Source organism: Ictalurus furcatus, chromosome 2, assembly GCF_023375685.1.
Source record: "Ictalurus furcatus strain D&B chromosome 2, Billie_1.0, whole genome shotgun sequence".
NCBI classification, from domain to species: Eukaryota; Metazoa; Chordata; class Actinopteri; order Siluriformes; family Ictaluridae; genus Ictalurus; species Ictalurus furcatus.
In genome coordinates, this window is record NC_071256.1 from 10,638,486 (window position 1) to 10,660,899 (window position 22,414).

General features: G+C 39.2%; 1 protein-coding gene across 1 annotated transcript; it reads right to left on the reverse strand.

Annotated features, from left to right (window-relative positions):
- Positions 1-3,707: 3,707 nt before the first annotated feature.
- On the reverse strand, positions 3,708-20,696 carry snx3 (sorting nexin 3). Its single transcript, XM_053647278.1, has 4 exons — positions 20,465-20,696; positions 8,575-8,670; positions 6,955-7,079; positions 3,708-4,644 (listed from the first exon to the last, which is right to left on the reverse strand). Exons 1-4 carry the CDS (start codon positions 20,624-20,626, stop codon positions 4,539-4,541), a joined length of 489 nt encoding a protein of 162 aa, XP_053503253.1. The 5' UTR covers positions 20,627-20,696; the 3' UTR covers positions 3,708-4,538.
- Between the last annotated feature and the right edge of the window lie 1,718 nt (positions 20,697-22,414).

The window sequence follows — 22,414 nt, forward strand, 5'->3', positions numbered from 1 at the left end:
GAGCTATGGCAGAAACCAAAAAAAGATTAATAATAATAATAATAATAATAATAATTTTAAAAAATGAAGGAAAAAAAAAAGACAGAGAGACATTGAATCCCAAATGGCTTGGCAGAATTCTATACAGAAGGTCAGAAGGTCCATTTCAGACACAGCTCGAGACATGAGACAGGCCGTGAGGTGTTGTGGATTATAGTAGAAGATCTCTGTTCTTTTGACGCAGTGTTGAAAACCAAAGGCTCATGCACCCAAACTCATCAGAACACGACTCGCACTGAAGTACGGGAGGGCGATAATGCTACTTCTCTTTTCCAGTCAAAGCCAAGCACTAGCCAGACTCATGTCAAGGTCGTTCTTGGAAGAGGCCATCAAGGGTGCTGGACTTTAAATAAATTAAAAAAATAAATAATAAATAAAAAATTACATTACAAATCACATTTGCACAGAAAATTGTGGGTCGTCTGTAATCACAATACTAGTGAGGTAGAGAGACTTTAACAAGTCTTCTAGTGTGGATAAAGTGTGGACCTTTGTGATTTCAAGAAAAATTAACATGTGTAGCATGAATTTAAATCCCAGGGCTGCTAAATAAGGACCCCTGAACTGCTTAGCTCTATGGTTGGATTAGATCGGGTCTCCTTTTGGATAAAAGAATCAGCCAGATGTGCATCCCTACTAGGCAGTGCACTCCCGTCTCGTCTCTACTCCACCGGCACATGTGGAACTATTCTTTTACCTGGATGATGTGAACGCAAAAGCTACATCCCAACTTGGATACATAGCGTATACTGCACCATTTAGTACTATAGTATACCGTTTCAGATGTAGCTAACAATTCCGCTAACGATGGCCGCAGCGTGACCCCGCTCTTCACTCTTCAGGAACAGTTTAAAAACAGAACTGCTGAGTTGTTTCTTTGTTGTTGTTTTTGTTTGGGTTTTTTTTTTTTTTTTGCAGCCTTTGAATCTTACTTTTGAGTAGTTACTAACACACATCCAGAAACATGTTCAGCACTTGTATTTTTTTTTTTTTTTTGTAGTTTGTAAATACATTCCTTGTTGTAAAAAGTAATAATTTTGTGGGAAAAAAAGTTGTCTAAATATTAGAATAAATACTGAATATTAACCTGTCGCATCCCAGCTTTGTTAAATCTTTAACTCTGCAGTATTTGATCTCTGAATCCTGGAATTGGGGTATTTTTGTTATCGGATTGTGCCCAGCATAGTCGATCGAGCGTGGTGAAAGATCCACATCCGTACACATAACCCCCTCACCCCAAACAAAAAGAAAGAAAGAAAAAAAAAGGTCCCACTAAACAAGGACATAGAGAGGTTCATGTCTGGCCTGGAGTGCATATTGAACCATCACTGCTACAATACACACAGACCTTGAGTTAAGTTGCTGTTCCTCGGGCTTCAAGCACTCTTTGATAAATCAAGGCCTTTGGCCAAATTGCATTTTTTAATCTTCATTTTGGATAGAGGAGCAGCACAATGGAAAGAATCATGATTGCAGATGACAATGTTCAATCCAATTTAGCTTCTTCTTTTTAATGTGGTCTGCACTGGCGTGGAGTGAATTGCAAGGTTACTTGAACCAAATAGACGCACCTTTCACCAAGACTCTTTCCAATGTAGCTCAAGCCAATTTGTAAATATTATCTACTATCCCCTCTTGTAACTTCTGTACAAGGCTATTCTCTTTGAATGTACACTCGCTGGCCACTTTATTAGAAACACCCTTAAGTACACCGAAGAATATATGTAGTTATCTAATCAGCCAATCATGTGGCAGCAGCACAATGCATACAATCCCTTTAGATACATGTTAAGAGGTTCAGGTAATATTCCAATCCATCAAACAACAAAAAAAAAGGGGGATCTCAGGAATCAGAATTGAGAGGACACTGGCCAATAATCATTCTTTACAACCGTAGTGAACAGAAAAGCATCTCAAATAGGGCGAGACGCTAAAACCTGCAAAGAGCGGATGTACTGTAAGAGACCACTCCCATCACGATAGAAACGTTTTGTCAGTCTGAAGAACTGCGTACTGATTTGCAGCGACTTTTTTTTTCTAATGCCGGTTTTGGACTTTTGCGAATTATTCCTTGTCAAACTATACGACACGATCCGAATAAAATCGCTAACAGAACGGGCGATAACATGAATTCTCCATGTCAGATTATAGGATGAAGATCCTCTAACGGTAGACCTGCGATTAAAGAGAATTAGTACATTTTGTTTATGTCGTCCAGTAGCACGATTTGGGTTTGTGCAGAAAACGGAAACATCCGCGAAGTCTGTTTCGTCACTGCTACCGACCTAGTTGGACGTGACCCTCCGTCGTGCTTCTGTTGGCAGCTTTTAGACAAGAGGCGTTTCACGTGACACTGACGGATCTTTCGTAATGGCTGCTAGTGAGCATGTCATACTATTATCTCAATTCACGACAAAGGATCTTTTCTCATAGTGCATGATTTTTGTCTGGCGGTAAAATCGGGATGAAAAATTTTACAGTGCAATGTGTAAGGAAACAACTGGATCCAAACCATGGAATGATTAATACAGCTAAAGAGAAAGTGTGTGTCAGTGATGGATGAGCTTGAGTGTGAGAAAACCCAAGAGATTATCTGGAAATAGTCATCTCAACTAGAGATGCGGTATTTAGCGGTAGGCACGAATTTTCCCGCCCTCTTTTGATTGACAGGATATAATCAACCCCGATCATTGGATGTTTTTAAAATATCGGCCGATATTTTAAAAACATCCAATGATCGGGGTTGATTATATCCTGTCAATCAAAAGAGGGTGGGAAAATTCGTGCTGTATGTAAAGATGATGTCTCTTGTGTGGAATGACGACAAAACTGCAGTTTGTAAGCTCTGTACTGAAAATTTTTCGGCGGAGAGTCTAATTTATAAAAAAAATTTTGCTGCGCTGCTCATGCTGAATTAAAGGGCCAGTACACCGTTGAAAGATTTAAATAAAGATGAGTTGACAAAAAAGTATATATATATATATATATATATATATATATATATATATATATATATATATATATATATATATATATATATATATATATATCACATAAAAATATATTTGTAGAGTTGTATATTTCATATCCAGTTAATGTTAATATACATGAAAAGTTGATATTATATATTAGCAGTTTGAGGTCAATGATGAAGTAGAAATGCTTGTGTTTGTGGAGAGTGAATGTGAGACTAACAGGAGGTTTTTTAGAATTCAGTCAATGTTAATATGAATTAATAACATTCAATAAGTGAAGAAATCTTACTTTAATCTTCAGAATTTAGTTCATGTGTTAATGTTAATTAGAGTAATGTGTTTTCTGTGTATGAGACCAGTTACTGTGAAACAACTTGTTGAAATGGACAGAATAAAGTTTTTATTTCCATTTCCTTCAAAAACTGTGGAATTAATTATTATTCATTTAAAACACGGTATAAAAGGCAGAACTATCTGTATCGGTATCGGCCGATATCACTCTGAGTAATCGGGTATCAGTATCGGCTGAGAAATTTAGTATCGGTGCATCTCTAATAAAAACTCATGTCAGAAAGCTAAAACAGACATTACAAGCGGTTTTCCAGGACCGCAAAAGGTACAGCTACCACCCGGGGCTAGATATACGCGAAAAGTTTAAGAGAATAAATCACAAAAGGCTTGTAAATCACCATGTGTGTGTGAACAGTTTTATTGGAAAATCTTCAGAAACAAGTGATGGCAAAGCAATATACAAATCCGGAAACATGCACCGACAGTGGCCTTGTGTTTACATGTACTTCAATTAGGAATAAAACGAAACGAAACGAAGCAAATTCGTCGAGGTTCAGCTCAGCTCAGCTAGCGGCTGCGTGGTTGTTACAGTTCACATGCTTTGCATCGGAGACGCGCCACTGAAGTGCGTCCTGCTCTGCGAGAGAAAGAATAGTCGTAGCTCGTTTTCAAGAGTAGTGCAAGTATTAGACAGAAAGAAAGCCACCTGCCTCAAATTAATGCTTAGAGTTAAATTCAGTTAAAAAATTCATTTCTTTTATTCCAACAATGGTAAATAATGTCTGCATATATATGGAAATGTATTTTTTTTTTTTTGGTTCGTGCATGTATGTTATTTCTCACAATAATATCCTGAGCCTCATAAACCTCAAAGTTAGCGGTGCCTCTTAACTACCAGGATATCCACAAACCTAAAACGTGAGATGCTTCATTGTTGTCTTTATCGTAGAGCAGAAATGATGATTTATTCAAGCTCTAGTGACAGAGCACTGACTCAAAAAAAAAAAAAAAGAAAAAAAAAAAAAGTGTGCTGACAATTCATTCTACAGTGCGATGTTGAGATGTTTTCGTTTCAAAGACTTGTTGGTTTTTTTTTCCCTTTGCAGTACGCTGCGGTGTGAACGGTTCGGATGAGCTGAAGGATTCATTCCGTTTGTTTTTTAATCCCGAGGGAAGAGTTCAGGTCGGACGAGACTTCTCCTCGCACGTGTCATGAGCTCCAGTGTGGGCGGTTCAGGCATGTCTGACTTTGGAGGGGGTGTAGTTTTTGTCCACGGATTCGTCCTGGAGGAACATGTGCAGGCAACGCTCGTTTTGAGCTAACGGATGGCCAGCGACTCTGGGAATACATTAAAGAAAAAGATCTGAATTAAAGGGTTGAGCAGGTACAGTGCCACATTAGTGTAAGGATTGAACACATGACAAAAAGAAGTAACAAGAGATGGCGACGGGGTGAAAGAGACGTTACCGGAAAACTCCGCTGACGTCAAATATGTTTAGAATGAAATATCCAGGTGCTAATTTGGAAGCTTTGGATCCTGATCTCTTTGAGCACAGTGTATTGAGCTGCGCTGATGAAAAAGATTAAAGCGCCGCTGCATCGCTCTCTTTATGTAGACATGAAGCAAGGACTAACTCCAACCGGTGACACTATCAATATGTAGTTCAACAGCATTGTGGATAATGTAAGAGACAGTTAAATGAAAGTGAAAACAGCTTTTAAACGGGAACTAGGATTAGCACAAGCACAACAAGTTTCCTTTTAAAGGGAAGACATTTTTAAAACTCGTGTTTCTACGACAAAAAGACAACGTTTGGGTTAGAAAGTAAATAAAAAGTGTTTCCACGTTGTTTTAGTAAACATATATTGGTTTTCGTAAAGTATATCGCTGGTAGAAATACAAAATTGGGTCAAAATCTGATTTTCTGTTCATCTTGATAGAGATAGGTGTGATCTATCGCTTGATAGAGAGGGTGTACTTTCTTTTCCCCTCCATGACTGTATATCCGCTTCCTGTATTTTCCCTCCCAAATGTGAAGAGGAAGAAAAATCGTATTGTAAAATTTAATTCCACTAAAAGACAGGAACGCAATGATTTATGTATTTATTTATTCATTTATCTTCAGCTACAAGTGTGACCCCTTTGGCTTACCATAATGCGCACATTCGCTTTAACCTACATAGCTATCTTTCTACAGGACAACAATTGTTCAGGATTGCTCCGGAGTAGCTATTTAGCAGAACATATCATAATCAAGCTGTTCTACTAAGAGTTCCTCCGTTCGTGTCTCTTAACATCAGCGCTAGTTTCTTCAAACTTGCAAAACTACACAACTTAAGACAAAGCCGATACGGAAGGTGGTTACTGACGTCGGAAACGCATCTCGAATGCACGTAAAATCACACAGCGACGCTCGTGAATGCACGCGCTGTGCGTCTACAACACACAGGGAGCGCGTGGACCCCTAAGTGCTATTAACGATGAACAATGACATTTAATTCAGGAATTTTTGTTAAGACAGGGACACGGGAAGAAAAAGAAGGGAAAAAAACCCCATCTTAATTACTCGCGTACTGCTTCCGTCTCCAAACCTAATTTGCGGCGGCTCGGCTCGTATTAAAATTCAAACAGGTAGCGGCGACACATTTGCACATGAAACAAAGATAACAGCAAAGTCTGCAATCACAGCAAATAATTACAATCGCACTGTAACTTTTATTGTCTCCGCCGGTGGAGGAACGGCACCTCGGATCAAAAATAAGCACGGGTGCGCGTAACATCCTGCGGGGAAGAGGACCGCACGCCTGTAATTTCGATCGCAATTATCATAAATTACACAGCGAAAAATAAAACAAATGTAAAAAGTAAAGCCGGGTGCACTCGCGGCCTCTCATCAGTTTCGATCCTTTCGCTAGGTAATTATGAGGGAACGCAGGGAGACAAAATAAAATAAATAAAAAGAGAGAAAGTAAGTAGAAGATATCAGCTGACAGGAAAGGCTTGTGAGTAAAGCTGTTCCTCTGTTTAACTTCAACCTAAGAAACTTCAGATTAACTTAGGGAGAGGAAGACGTATTGTTACTGCTCATTCTTTTACGAGCTTTCGCAAAAGCATTCCACCTCGGTTTTTTTTTTTTTTCCTTCTTCTTTTTTTAAGCGAACCTGCTACAGATCTTCTTTGTCACTGATACAATGAGAGAAAAAGCAGGGAAAGCTCGGTTTCAGGATTTAAATTATCATCATCATTTAGAACATTTGGACCAAGAGGATTTGTCTCACAGCTGGCCAAAATGACACGTTTCGCCACTCTGTACCAGGAAATAAGTACTCTTCGTGGAAAGTATAGTGCGGCTCAAAACACTGAACTGAAAGAAGAATGGGAAACACAAAACAAAAACTTTTTTTTGTTGTTTGTTGTTGTTGTTGGACGAAAACTCTCCTGTAAGATTTCTGCCTGTAATATGATCTGGACTATAATGATTGATTTGTAAACAAAATAAACGACACGTAATTCCTTCCATAGAGTGTTTTGTTTTTTCTTCCTTAAATAGTAAAATCATTTCTGGGTGAAAAATTCCTTGAAGTGGTGCCATTTTTAGAAGATTAACATTCGACTCCTATTTGGTTTCTGAACACTTTTAGACCTACTTGTTGAGAAATTGCTCCAGGCCTTGCCGCCGCTCCTCAATGAAGGAGTCGTCGAAGATGCCGTCATCTCCACGAAACGGGAGCTGCCTGAACAGGGCTTTCCCCGGCAGAGGAGGAACGACCACCTGACGTGTGCACACACACACAAAAAAAAAACACCACACATTTACGAACTCTCAAGCTTTAAATAACGGCCGGACCTCGTTTATCAAGGTGGTGTGAAACGATTGATTCATATAAGATTGTGCAAGAAATGTGAAAATCCTGTATATGCAGAATAAAACGTCCGTAGCCTATTCGTGCTCCTCGAAGAAGATGACCGACTCATCTAAATCTCGACTCGATCGATTTCAAATCATATAATCTACATGGATTACTGCACTTTTATATCTGGATTATACGAATATAAGGTTAAATTGTACAATTATTTATTTATGATTACGTTTACGCCGTTTAGCAGATGCCCTTATCCAGAGCGACTTAAAGAAGAGCTTTGGAGTCTCTATCAAAAACACATCCTAGTGCTAGCTCATCAAGTCAGGAGACTAAGAGCACCGTCGAGGTCGAGGATGTTTAGCGAAAACCTGTTGGAAAAATGGAACACCAACCCATACATTAAGACAAATAAAACGAATCATCCAATTATGAGCAAAGAAATGGCGGTGTACAAATGGAGGATGGGGCCGGACTGTCTGGATTTAGCGCTTGGTTGTTATTATTAATATGATGTTATTCAACAGTAGGCTTCTCCACCAAGTATTAAATACATTTCAGTTAGCGTGTTCAATACTTTTTTCCCCCGTGTCATTCCTCTTTATTACACATAACTTCAGTTATGGACTTTAATGTTTGGATTTCTTTACATGTGTGGATTTCTTAAGTTAATACCAAAGTCTGGTGAAAATTTCATGTGAATAACCTCATTGGAAACATATTTACTGAGAAAAATGTTGACGCGTCCAATACTTATTTCCCCCCAATTTTTTATATTTTATATATATATATATATATATATATATATATATATATATATATATATATATATATATATAAACAGAAATACATAATTTCCATATACACCATCTGCTTTTTTATTTATTTATTTCCTTTTTTTTCCTAAATAACTCCGATACCATGTTTCATACAAAACATGATAGACAATATTAATTAGTCACCGCTTAATATCCAACACCTGGTACTGATTAAATTAGCAGCAGTTCTTTGTGTGTTACATTAGCAGATTTCGGTAAATAATACATTTTCGTCTTCGTGGGAAATGATTTCACGCTTGTGAAACATAATTTTGATTGTCTGGTGGTGATGGACCTAGAATTTCGAGGTCGCTGGAAAAAAAAAAAAAAAAAAAAAATCAGGACTCAGCGGTGCATTATTCGTAGGAAAACTTGTGTTGTTCTTGATTGATCGCCTTAAATAAAACACAAATACGCCGTAAATACGCCATTTAACATAAAAGATTCCCACACAATCGAATATTAATAGTAAAACTTTGTATCTACTTCGAAACAGGGACGACAGGCCTTCGTTGGATCATTCAGCTACAAGGAGGGAAGGCGTTGTTCTTCTTTAACGCTATTTGTACCGCCTTTGGTCATGGCTCACCTTGCTCTCTCTCTCCAGCTCTCCTCTGAGCCACTCGAAGTCACTGTATCTCCTCCTGACGCACGACTCCTTCAGCTTGAAGATGGGAAGGTTAGTCTGAAAAGGATAAGAAAAAAAGCAGTGAAACACAAATTCTCGTTTGTTCTGCACAGAAATGAAAACGCGTGGCTGAAACTGAAATTCGGTGCCAAAAAAAAAAAAAATTATATATATATATATATATATATATATATATATATATAAAAAAAAAAAACTGACATTTCTGTGTCATCTTAACTGTCCTTTCTAAAACGTGTGGTAGCAATTGGTATTCGATCTGAATAAATAAAATAAATAAATAAACGTTACATGGTGAAGAATCTGAAGACACCACTGAGAGCAATGTTCTAATCATGCAGGAAATGAATAATACTTTTAAGCATGGATGAATGGTTCGATCGGCAAACGTGTTGACCGTCTGCTTTTGAGGAGAGAAAAAGAAAGAAAGAAAGAAAGAAAAAAAGAAAAAAAAATCTCATGTGAGGCCCTAATTGAGAATAGAAGGCTGAATCGTTTCTCTTATTAAGCCCTGGTCCTTCATCATCCCATCCTCGTCCATCCACGGCTCTCTGAATGATATAATAAGTCAGTCCTCACCCTTGAGTGCGCCTCTTCAGCTTTGTTCACGATGAACAACACCGATGAAACCCAGCCGTCCTGTTTTCCTCAAACCCCTCTCCAGCTTTTTTACTCTCTTCTGCAGAATGGCGGCCATCCTTGCTGCACACTTCCTTTTCCTACCTGCTGAGCAACTCTTTCCTTCCCTTCCATAAATCTCAAGAGATTCTGCTCAACTGTTAAGCCGATTTGATTTGACTGTTCGGTGCGATCCTGTTTAATAATTAATAAGACTTGAACCAATGTTTAAAGCTACACCTTAATATAATATAATATAATATAATATAATATAATATATAAAACCTTAAATACGGAGAAACCAATTGTTTTATTTGTGCATGTGCGCACTCGTTAAAAAAAAAAAGAGAGAAAAACCCTCAGCTCTGGTTAATGAATCCTAGCGGATGAGAACGAACAGGTCCGATTGCGGACTGCGAGTGTAGGGTTACGCTTTTACACAACGTTTATGGAGCAATGGTACTCTTGCCGTTCAGGGCATTTGAGCTGTGGTTTCCTCTAAGCAAAGAAGTTAATCCCCAGGTCGACCCATTGGGTAATCTAATCCACAAACACACACACACACACACACACACACACACACACACACACAGTGATGTGTTCACCACGCTCATTCACTCATCTACTGAAATGCTTTATCCTGGTCAGGCTTCCTGAAAACTTTGTTTCCATTTTGGATCACCCGACCGACTAGGTTTATTAAAAAATATCCCATTTACACCTACACCTAAAAATCCTGCACATTCTTTGGTTTTTCCAGCATCTTCTGCATATTTCACCACTTTCAAACATGCTCAGATTGATCTTTTCACACTGAAGACAACTGAGGGACTCGTACACAACTATTACAAAAGGTGCAAACACTCACTGATGCTCAAGAAGGCAACACGATACATTAAGAGGCGGGGAGAGCGGGTGTAAACTTTTGAACAGGATGCACGGTGTAAATTGTTATTTTATTTTCATTTAAATATCTTATATAGCTTCTGAAGGGTAGTTACTAAAAAAAAAAAGATCTTTAAACAAAATAACAATTTACACAGAATGAATGAACTTGGTGTTCATCCCGTGAGCAGGGTTGCCAGGTTCCGTGTGTAATAAAGTTGCGTATTGCATATACTGCAAATCAGAAATACACATGCATTTAAGTATGGTTAACTTGTTTCCATGCAAAGACTGAGGGAGCGAAAATTTTGTGACCATTTTGCGATCGTTTCAAGCCTTTTTGTGCAGTTTTTGGATTGTAGTTAGGCTTGGAATTTCATGCAAACCTGGCAACCCTGACCGCAAGCTTCATGCACAAGCTTCAGTTAAGCTTCAATGTAGAGCTGCAACAACTAATGGATAAAATCGATAATAATCGATTAAAGAAATTGTTGTCAATGAATCTCATAATCGATTAGTCGGTCTGCGCGCGGCACGGGGTGTGTTTACTCACTACGTTACTTCTGTTCCGAAAACACGCTTCGGAGTAAATACTAAAGTTGTGTCCTGAATGAAGTATTGCACACTTACACTATGTACTGTGTACTCTACCGTCTAGTGTGTGGATTTTAGAAAGGTAATATCGCCTCAAATAGAACACTAGCGGGTTTTTTACTAACCGGACATATAAACTGCTTCCTAGGTGACAGCGCATGATGGCATACGCACGCTAGCATTAGCAGACACCCAGAATCACAGACACTGACTTTCTTCAGTTTACTGTTTATGTCAGCGTTAACTTTTATTCCCAACATGACCTCAGTCTCCATCAGACGGAGGTGAAATCGTCACATGACTGAGGAAGAAAGTCCTCTATGGCAGCGGAGCATTTTATATTAAACACCACTTAGATCAAACAGTAATGCAGGAGCACAAAGTTATGTTTATATCCAAAATGCTCCACTGTGTGTAAGGAGTAGGGGAAACTGATGCAAGTTCCTTAAAAGGTTTAGTTTAATATAAGTTTATCATCATTGTATGCTGTATTTGCGCACTTGAGGGTAAATTCTGTCATTTTTTATAACGGAAGTGGTGTGTTAGTAACGAGGCCGCGTTGCTCCTCACGCGCTGTGTGGACGCGCTGATGCACAGCCGGAGCACGAGTAAGATCTGTAATGTCTAATTAAAACATTATGATCAAAAGTAAACAAGTAAAATAATATTCCTAAAGGCAGCGAGTAACAGAAACCACAAGGTGCAGGGAAAGGGAACTTTTTTTTTTTTTGTGCATCCATAAAATATAATGCATAAATACTATAAAATATATAATTTTTTTAATATATATATATATATATATATATATATATATATATATATAAATAAACACATTTATTTAATTCATTTATTTTAGTTTATATTGTGTATATAAGTATTTATGCATTATTTTTTATGGTTGCACAAAAAGCACAGAATTAAACTACAGTCCTAAATTAATAGTATACATTCTGGTGTGTGTGTGTGTGTGTGCGTGTGTGTGTGCGTGTGTGTGTGCGTGCGTGTGTGTGTGCGTATTGGGTTCTTTTCTGTTTTGGACAATAAGTTGTGTAAAGTTTTAGTCTGAAGTTTAGATTTGTAACACTCAGTTTGTGGATTTTATTTTAAATAAACCAAAAACAGGTACTGAAAGTTTGCCCCACCCCCTCCGATTAATCGGAAAATGAATAAATAAATCGGCCAACTAATGAAACTTATGAAAATAATCGGTAGTTGCAGCCCTACTTCAATGTCTCACATTGCGTCCTGCAGGGTTCCAGTCCTGATGCACACAACCAGTCTAAAGCTTTCTGGTTGAAAAAAATATTAAAATAAACAAAACAAAACAAAAAAAAACCCCAAAACAAAATAGTGCATCTCCTGTTCATATCTTTATTTGTATTCGTTCAGAACGCGTTAGCGGTTCGGTTCGATCCAAATAATGTTTTTGTATTCAGTTATACGCGGCTGTGTCTATCCGGGCTCTCCCGAGTCGGCGTGGCTTCATCGCCGCCTTAATGATCTCAAAATCAAACTCGAGTCGAATGAAAGAACCAAACAAAACAGTGGAACAAAAGCCCTGATTAGTGCGGCGAACAGTTAACCGCGCCGACAGAAGCCGACTTCCACCTTAAACACTTGATGCTGATAGAGTTTACGCTGATAGAGCTTATTAGAGACACGCGTTTACTCACGTCTTTGTGATTCGATACCCTACACGTGCAACACCGCCGCGATACTACGTAGTCGCTTTACAACACAGCCGTTTCTTTGAAGCGGTTTAAAAGCAGATTTTTTGGAAATTGCACAAATTGAAGAGTGGAAAAAAGGTTTAAATCATTTATTTATTTTGCATTTGGTTGACGGGGAAACGATGGCAAGTGGATAAAGAGATGATAAAGAGAACGTTCCGAGAATTAGGAGGTTCTAGTCTTTTCATAATTATGTGTGTATAAATAACCACTCTGCCACCTTCGGACTGATATATATATATATATATATATATATATATATATATATATATATATATATATATATATATATATATATATATATATTTTTTTTTTTTTTAAGTCATCTTTCTGACTTCTTCGAAAAGTTTCCATAGATACCATCTAGTTATACGCCTTTAGAAGAATCTCTGCATTGAAAGAAGCAGCAAATGAAAATTTCTATTAAAAACCTGTTGCATGCCAGGAAGCATCCCAAATCTTCAGCTCAGGAGCTCTACAGCAGCACACGAGCTCGTGGTCGATTTCGTGACCGAACTTAGAAGATGAGCTGATGTTTTTTTTTTAATTTACAAATGTAAATTAACATTTAATATAGCGACACTATTCTTTAATACATAACATATGTAAAATGTAGCAACACTAATTAAGTGGCTCGGTTTTGCCAGAGAAGGAATGTTTTCCCGAACTATTTTACATTCGACTGAATAGTAAATAATATAGAGGAAGCAGACAGGAGTGTTAACAAAGAGTCGGACACAGAGAAAAAGAGACAGAAACGACACTGACGGAAAGAAAGAGATCATCCATTTTATACGACCCAAAATAGCCGATTGTGTGATAGATGTACTAAAAGCGCTTCTTCATTCAGTCAGTCCTCAGCACTGTTAAAAGCCTCCACATGGCTTACACCGATCCGAGGAGTGGAGGAGAGGGGTCTCCCTCCTCTAACCCCCACCCCCCCACCCGAAATGCATGTATGCGCTGTGGGGACAATGGCGTGTCCTCATTAGGAAGAGAAGAGAGGGGAGCGGGAAAAGAGAGAGGGGAGGAGAAAAAAAAAAAACCCTGTGCTGAAAGGTCACCACGCTCACTGTAAGGGTTCAGTGCCGGCTATGCATTAGCTTTTAGCGGGCCGCATCGAGTCAAGTTTAAGAGACCACATTTCGGCTCTCGGCCCTTCTGTCGGTCTCTTTTTCAAAATAAAAGTAGCACAAAAATGGATGCCGCCTCACAATGCCATCTCATCGCATCATATCTCCAAAGAGATGAGGAGAGGGACAATAAGAGCACTCGCACTTGATGCTTACAACCCCCCCCCCCACAACCTTCTCTCAAAATCAGTCTCTCTCACACCCTGCTCTCACAAACATACACACACACACACTCACCAGCTCTGGCAAAAAGCTGCTCCCTCGCTTTGTTCCCATAGCATCAACTCCCACTTTTGATACTGTCATCTCAAGTAGGATATGGTAGCCTTGATACAATATGGCCCCCATTACCATTAAAATAGTTGTCGGGGAGGATGCTGTAGACTTTGGATTACACTTGACTGGGACTGACAAGCCTAGGCAAGCAAGCCATTTTTATTATTGGCCAAGAGTAAGAGAAAGAGAGAAGGGGTTTGGAAATGGAGGAGAGAATGAAAGAGGGATGAAGAGGTGGAGGTGAAAGGAAGGGTGAGAGAAAGAAGGATTGGGGGGGGGGTGCTGGGGGTGTATTCTCCTGTCTGTAAACAAAGTCCTCTCCCCTCGCTCCTCTCCCATGCTCCCCCCCCTTTCCCCAAGTGGAGCCAGGTCAAACGCCGCTTCGTTTTCTCACTCTGTAAACATGCGAAGGAGAGAAAAAGAGAGAGAGAGGAGAGAAAAGCAAAACAGACAGTCCAGGTCACACTTCAAACGAACTTTTTTTAATTAATTATTATTTTTTTTTTATAAACAAAACAACTACTGCGTTGCTTTGATATTAATGCGAATAAACGAGTACACGCTGATAATAAATTATTAAAGACTGAGCGAACGGTGTGCATAAGCAACAAATTATTACAATTACTATTAATTAAGCATAATCAGCTGCGATGATGGTGATAATGGCTCAAGTTAACAAATCGAAAGATGTTAAATACAGTTTTAATTAATAAAAAAAATGTAAAAATCACAAGCAGTCCATTAACATAGTTTAATCGTACTGCGGTGGTGGTTGTTGTTGTTGTTGTTTAGATTTAATATTTATAGAAATTATAATAATTCCAGCTTATAGTGATGGATATAAAAACTAAAGCCTGTGTTCTTTGTTGGACAGATCTAGCATGAACTATAAATGACAAAAACTATTTAAAAGTATTCCTTTGCAAAGTTCACGCAGACTTCTATGCAGGATCTACCGCCGTGCAAGATTGCAGAAAGAAACGCAAAAACAAACAAACAAACAAACAAAGATCCCACAGCTAACCTTTGATGTAAACGGTTCTCATACGGAATCTTGCGAATGTCAAGACTCTAAAAAGTAACAACTTTTCCTGTTTTCATATATATCTTGGAGACTATAGAGGAAAAAAAAGGGGGGGGGGGGACTTCAGTGTCATCCAGTAGGGGGTAAGTTTGGTGAAGGGGGTTCAAATGGGCTTCACCAGCACCACTCATTCACTCCACGCCTCTCTCAATGAGCGGATTAAGGCGGCAGGCGTTCATGCACTTTCACACACACAAACTCACACACCATCATCATCATCATCTCTGAGCAGTGGGACATGAAAACAGAAAGAAAAAAAATCCACCCAATTAATGCACGAGTTGTTGTTAACTTCACCGATCACGCTCAAGTACTTCAGAAGTAAAGTAAAATAAATAAATAAATAAATAAACCCGACAGCTCTCCTGTCGCTCTGAAACAGAGCGAGGGAGCGCCGGCGCCGAGAGAGATGGATGAGCGGGGCACTCCCTCATGCAAAGCAGGGTCAGCGCGGGCTCCCTGGCACACAATAATGCTGATTACACGCGTATGCTAATTATTACACGCTAATCAAGTACAGTAGCTTTAGATTCGGGCTAATGGCTGCCAGTGTAGGTAGAGGAAAGCTATAAATACTATAGGAAAGCCAGCCAGCACGCCGTCCATCGCCGAACACAAGAGCGTCTGTCAAAACTCATCAGCTAACGCGGAACGACCGCTCGGATCGAGAGGGGCTGGCGAGCACGTCTTCAAACGAGACTCGGTCTTATCTGCGTCCTTTGTGTGAGCGCTTTACGTTCTGAAGTACAGACCACATGGCTGGGGTGTACAAAATTGCTTCTTGTTCTTTTCACGCCGCCATAAGGTACACGCTTGCAACAGCCGACAATACTTCATCAAAATTTCGAAAGAAGCTACCGGTTTCCTAATCAACTTGTTTCAAAAGATAAGTCCTCCCTTTTTCTCTTAAACACCGAAGACACCTGACCAGGTGAAACGCCGAGTTATTCCGACTTAATGTCAATTCCCTTTTCGATAACTTGAAGTAAAAACTTGTTCGTTCATATTCTTAATTTCTATTTCAGCTGTTTATTAATAACAATTAACTACAGAAGGAAAAATAAAAGAAAAATTTTTAGTTAGTGGTGACTCGCCCAGTCACCACTAATGCAATCTGTACCAGTTTATCCAGTTTACATTCCTTCTTCTTCCAATCTACCTATTCTGTAAACATGTTGGACTGCTGCCAATTTCACCCTAGAACCAACAGGTCATGTCAACTTCGTGGTATGCAACGTTTGACACGACTAGACGCTTTCTCGTCCACGAATTAAAACACATTTGAGATACACAGGCCGAATTCTCCCACGTCTCCTAACTAAGTGTGAGGTACATGCTTACGTAACTGGTCAGTTTTGGAGAAACTCTTCAGAAAATGCGAGTGCCAGGCCTAACTGGCTTCACCAGATCCGATTTCCATAGAATCAAATCGTAAAGGAAATGTATTATTTCTCTTTTTCCTGTGAGCTTCATATCTGACCACACACTCACACCTGCGTGAGAGTGAACGCTATAACTAGACTGCTTTCTATTTCAAAACACTACAAGACTCAGGTTTCTTTTTTTTTTTTTTTTGATGGGTATTACAAATAGTCATTTCTGACTATAAAATACATTTCAAAAGCATTTTAACTCCAGGTATTCAAATATTTAATAACAGCAGACTTCTTATTTATTTTTATTTTTTTAAGGGGGGGGGGTACTGTGGATTTTGGAGTTAGTCGTCTCACCTACTAACAATAACCGTGCAGATCAAGGTTTCGGATCAATCTTCCTGCTACTTGCTCTCAGAAATCTTAAGATCAGCTTATATATCCAGACTTCAGCTAACTGCTTTAGGGTATGGTCTGCTACATAAGGAGGGCTTGAAAGATTCCCCCCAATGACCAATCACTAATCACCATACAGTGGTGCGTGAAAGTTTGTGTACCCTTTAGAATGGTCATTCCATTGATTGAAAACACCTCAATCTAATTTCACCTTCAAATTTACTGCTAATCCTAGAGGTTCACATACTTTTGCCACTCACAGACATGTAATATAGGATCATTTTCCTCAATAAATAGGCTAAATAACCAAGTATAATATTTTTGTCTCGTTTGTTTAATAGGGTTCTCTTTGTCTACTTTTAGGACTTGTGTGAAAATCTGATGATGTTTTAGGTCATATTTATGCAGATATATAAAAAAGAAAATCTAAAGGGTTCACAAACTTTCAAGCACTACTTTAGTTCTCAATGACCAGTGATCACAGTTACCAATGACCAGTGATCGCCATAGTTCCCAATGACCACTCACTCATCACCATAGTTCCCAATGACCAATCACTCATCAGCACAGTTCAAAATGACCAGTGATCGCCATAGTTCCCAATGACCAATCACTCATCACCATAGTTCCCAATGACCAATCACTCATCAGCACAGTTCACAATGACCAATCACCATAGTTCCCAATGACCACTGATCACCATAGCTTCCAATGACCAATCACTAATCACCATAGTTCCCAATGATCAATCACTGAACACTGAACCTTTTTTGATTCTTCATTTTAAACTCTTTTCTTGGCTATATTTGAAAGTAATAAAAACAAGGTATTCCATCCATAAATGATTCCTTCATGTTTATTTCCCAACTACTTACTACCACTGCTTCGTTTTGTCTGCATACCTAATAGAAATTATAATATGACTAGTAAATATTAGTCAAATACGTAAACATTAGTTTGTAGTGCTGTGACCAAAGATGGCGTCTTTCTACAGACTGCCTCAGTCTTAGTTAAACAAGTTACTGAGCAAGTCCATACCTGAATCACTTCCAGTGAATCATTATGATGTGCACAAAACAAAATGACTGGTGAACAAACAAGTCATGTAAAGAAATGAACAGTAAACAAGTGATTGCCATGACTCTAGGGCTGTGACAACTGCACCACCGTGGTGGTAGTTAGCCACCGTGGTGGTGTCACATCACACGCCACATTAATGTTTCTGCTTGAGTACGCACTATGACATGTACAAAGTACAACATTTTGTATACAAGTGTAATAATAATAATAATAATAATAATAATAATAATAATAATAACAGCTGCAATATTAATTTGTATTTATAGCCTACAATATAGCAGGAGATTTTATGTTAATACACAAATCACGTAATCATAAACGCCTTATATGGTGTTGTCTGTTAGTTTGGCGTGGGTTTGTTTGAGCGCGGCAAAATCCAGTCAGGCAAATTGTGCTATTACACTTCGGGTTCCGCCCCGGCGATGAATCTTGTTGGGAAACCAAATGTAACATCGGCGATCTGGGAACATTTTGGATTCGAGCTGAACCAATAAATTTGGATGAAGCCATACGGTATGTCGGCTTTGTGGGGGAAAAAAAGAAGTGTTTAACGGGCAAACACTAGCCTACAAATCTCAAGCTCCATCTCCAGGCATGACACCCGACCGCGTTTTTTTATTTTATTTAATGTTTAGCTTTTTAACATATCATTTAGGTTACCGTCCTACTGGTATTTCTTTCAACGTTTTATAGGCTTGTAGTATACTACACATGTAAAAGAGATAAAGTATTAACCAGAGAAACGTGCGTTTCACTTCTTCTCCTCGCCTCTGCAGGTCAATCACAATACCATACCCCACAGCGCCCTCAGGCTGTTTCTCATTGGTTTGTTACTCACGGACTTAAAACCTTACCCCGATTGCAAATCACTACCGTGTCTGATACGGAGCTTACTTACACCAGAGAGACGCTTTGGAAGCAAGTTTGAGCCAACAACTAAACAAGTATTAAGTAATAATTTTGAGTATGGCTCTTCACCAGTGTTTTGCACTTCCTTTACAGTCAGCTGGATTTGTTCTAGGAACAGCAATGCCACTTCCTGCACCTGTGAATATTGTGGGAACTGGGAAAGTGGGAAAGACCTGTTTCAACGGCTCTCCAACTTCTAATTCGTATGGTCACTTCAACACGGCAGCGTTCATAGTAAAATGTAAGAACAAGAAATAGAAGCATGATTGAAGGTTTTTAAGCAGTCTTTCGAGTTTCTGTATATATTTGAAACCGCTAACTACGGGGTGATACTTTGATAATTGAAATGTTAGTTCTCTTTTTGCAAGATTTCTTTCTTTTTTCAAACTGTTACCTTCCGTGCTATTTACGGTGAATTATCACATCTACCAACCAACCGAACAGCTCTTCAGTTCCAGTTTTTGTAAACAGCTTACAGCGAGGATTCGTTTTATTTCTGAATTCGTACGGTTCACGTGAACGCTCTCGTGTGGGAAGTTTCCAAGTTGGAACATTCCAAGCTCCCAGTTGTCATGAATTCTGCACGATGATGCGTTTGAGGCAAGGTTACAACTTGTAATTCCCTGCTTAAAACCTGTGGTAAACGCCACAGAAAACACCCGCTCAACTTGTACATTTCAACTTGGGGTAGTCTTCTCAATTACCACTTCCTTTCGCGTTTACGTCGTGACATCAAACTGACATGGCCGCTCAAGTCCTGCTTCTCTGCTTTTAAATCACTTTACAGCAGTACTGCGTTTAGATCCGTCCACGGTACTCGGTTAAATCTATAACACTGACCGTACTAAATACTGTTTTGAGAAGGTAATCATCAACATTAGAGTTATCACTAACTAGCTAGCTGCTAACACGACTCGCTATTTTTCACTGTTGCTGCAGTTTCTAAAGTATAAAATGTTTCACGAAGGTTTAAAGCTCACAATGGTAGAACCAGTAGAAACTCAGGCCTGTAACCGTAAAACTGCGGTTAAAGTGGGGTTTTTTTTGTGCTTTACGTGCTCCGACAGAGCTAAGAAAATACACGCTTTCGTAACGGCGGCCATGTTTGTTTTTTCCCCTTCATTCTTTTCACATCACACCTTCAATGTCCTGAGGTGGGAAATGCAATTACAACAATACAACTTGCACATTATCGCTTAAAAGGCCCCGGACATGGAAACAGAAACAAGCTATAATCAAAAATTTTTTGTTTATTCTTCTATTTTTTTCGTCTTCAGAAACACCTTCCTTCCGCATGCAACACGTTTTTATATGCAAATGATCGTGACGGTTTGATTAATATGCAAATGAGTCCGTGGCGTCATCCGGTGACTTGATGAGCATGCGGTAAATAACTAACTACTTCGCCCTGAAGAGAAGAGGGAGCATTGTCAACAATGAGGAAACTAACATGCACAATAACAGCATGCACGATAGTTTATTCAGATCCACTTCCTTGTTTTGGGGTTGTTGTTTTTTTGGAAAACAGGTCTGATATGGTGTTCTTTATATTCTTTACATGCTCATAAATAAAGTGGTGTATTTTAACAAATTGTTGTTTGACATGGAACATCTGATATTTATAGAATGATAAAGAGTTAGTTAGTGGATATGGAGGTATAAAGCTGTAGATAATATTAAAAAAAAACAACGATTTGCTCATGGCGAGAGTGAGTGAAGCACCGAGCTAACAAGCTAACCAGCTAGCAGGCACACCTTCAGTCTGATCTCGTATGTAGTGAATCTGCCCCGTCCGACTCCCACCGTCTCGGGATTGCCCACTTCGATCTCTAGGAAGTTACTCGGAGGTCCGTAGGCATCGCTGAGGTTTTGTGGTTTGGCGTAAAGCCTCCGTGTGTCCGCTACGGCATCCTCCATCACTCCCCCGCTAACACCTTCAGCCTGGCACTTTACCTCCGACTCGGACTTCCGATCAGCTGAGACGCAGCTGACGCTAGACTCCGGCCGCATCCCAATCCGCTCTGTAATGCCTACACAAGTGCACCAAATACCCCAAGACCTAATGGACTTGGCGCCCTATCTAGTGCACTATATATCCAATCTCAACCTATTTGCTATCAAACCCAACCTTGCAGCTTTCCTGCACTCATACATACTTTAACAAAGATAACCCATTTCCTTTATTTTCTCGCATAGGGACAAAAATATCATTCCAGACGCTGTCATGTCTTGAATCTGTTTCTATTAGTTTAGCATAAAAATAAAATCCTGCTTTTAGAAAGAAAAACAAAAACAAAACATTCTTGCATTTCACATAAAGTTGTATTATTTTGAAGAAAAAAAAAACCATCATGGCGGCGCACATGATAGCATGAAGCACCGTGAGTTATTTTAAAGACAACCTTTTTTTTTCTGAAAGGACTTGTAAGCTATTAAGCATGCGAATCCTTAAACAAACAAACAAGTAAATAAAGTCTTTAAATGACATGCTGAATGGATATGAAGTGTTAACTACAGACTCTTATTGTTTATTAAGTTCCTCTAATATGAGAAGTTACAAGAAACATAGTCTGGGTTTGCACTACACACATTTAGGCAATGGGGCATGTATATTAAACATAAACTACCCTGCTGGAGGGGCAAACAATAGAGGCCCTCATAGAATTTGTAATGGTTATAATGGGAATTCTGTTGGTTGTAATGGAAACTGTAAAGGTCCATGTGGGTCTCTACTGGTAATTTGTTGCCTTCTACTAGTGGCATGTTATGTCTACTGGATACCATTAAGGACAGAGTACCAGTAATGTAAGGTTTGTAATGGTATTTGTAGTGGAAACCATTTTTGTCTAGAAACTAGGGGTTTTCTTTGTTTGGTTTGTTTTGGGGAAGTTTTTTTTATTTATTTTTTATTTTTTATAAAGCTCTTCATTATTCACCAGTCCTAAACTGTGTATATTTTGTATCTTCAGATATTACATATTTCCTAAACGTTTTTTTGTTCAGTATTACATATTTCAGACCTGAAATATATACTGAATCAATATTTAGACTGAATCAATATTCATATATCATGCAAAAAAAGAGAGAAAATATAATCCATCCACCCATCTTCTTCCATTGCTTATCCTTCAGGGTCACAGGGAACCTGGAGCCTATCCCAGGCAGCATTGGGCACAAGGAGGGGTTACACCATGGACAGGGTGCCAATCCATCGCAGGTCACAATCACACACACATTCACACACCGTTCATACACTACGGACACTTTGGGCATGCCAATCAGTCTACCATGCATGTCCTTGGAATGGGGAGGAAACCGGAGTACCTGGAGGAAACCCCCGCAGCACGGGGAGAACATGCACACACAGGGCAGCGGCGGGAATCGAATCCCCAATGCTGAAGGTGTGAGGCGAATGTGCTAACCACTAAGCCTAACATAGGATCTCTTCATTGTGCTGGAGTCCTTTAAGGATCCTCTTTACAAGCCTGTGCATGATGCAAACAGAAATGGATATCTCTGAAAGCTGCCTTTTAAGCTAGCAGTCACTTCAGCTGCATGCTCTGGTGATACGCTTACCTTGCAAGGACTGATGGCCAGAGGACTCTGGAGTGACCTTTGTTGCTGAACCCAGGTATTCCTTACACATGTCGTATCACAATTTTCTGAATCAGTTGTTCAACCTTGCAGCTTTGCTTGAAGGCAAAC

Coding starts and splice junctions, on each gene's coding strand:
- snx3 (XM_053647278.1), bottom strand. CDS start 20,626: ATGGAGGATGCCGTAGCGGACACACGGAGGCTTTACGCCAAACCACAA. Junction 8,671..20,464: donor CATACGAGATCAGACTGAAG/GTGTGCCTGCTA, acceptor TATCCTTTTCAG/ACTAACCTTCCCATCTTCAA. Junction 7,080..8,574: donor AGCTGGAGAGAGAGAGCAAG/GTGAGCCATGAC, acceptor TGCACACGTCAG/GTGGTCGTTCCTCCTCTGCC.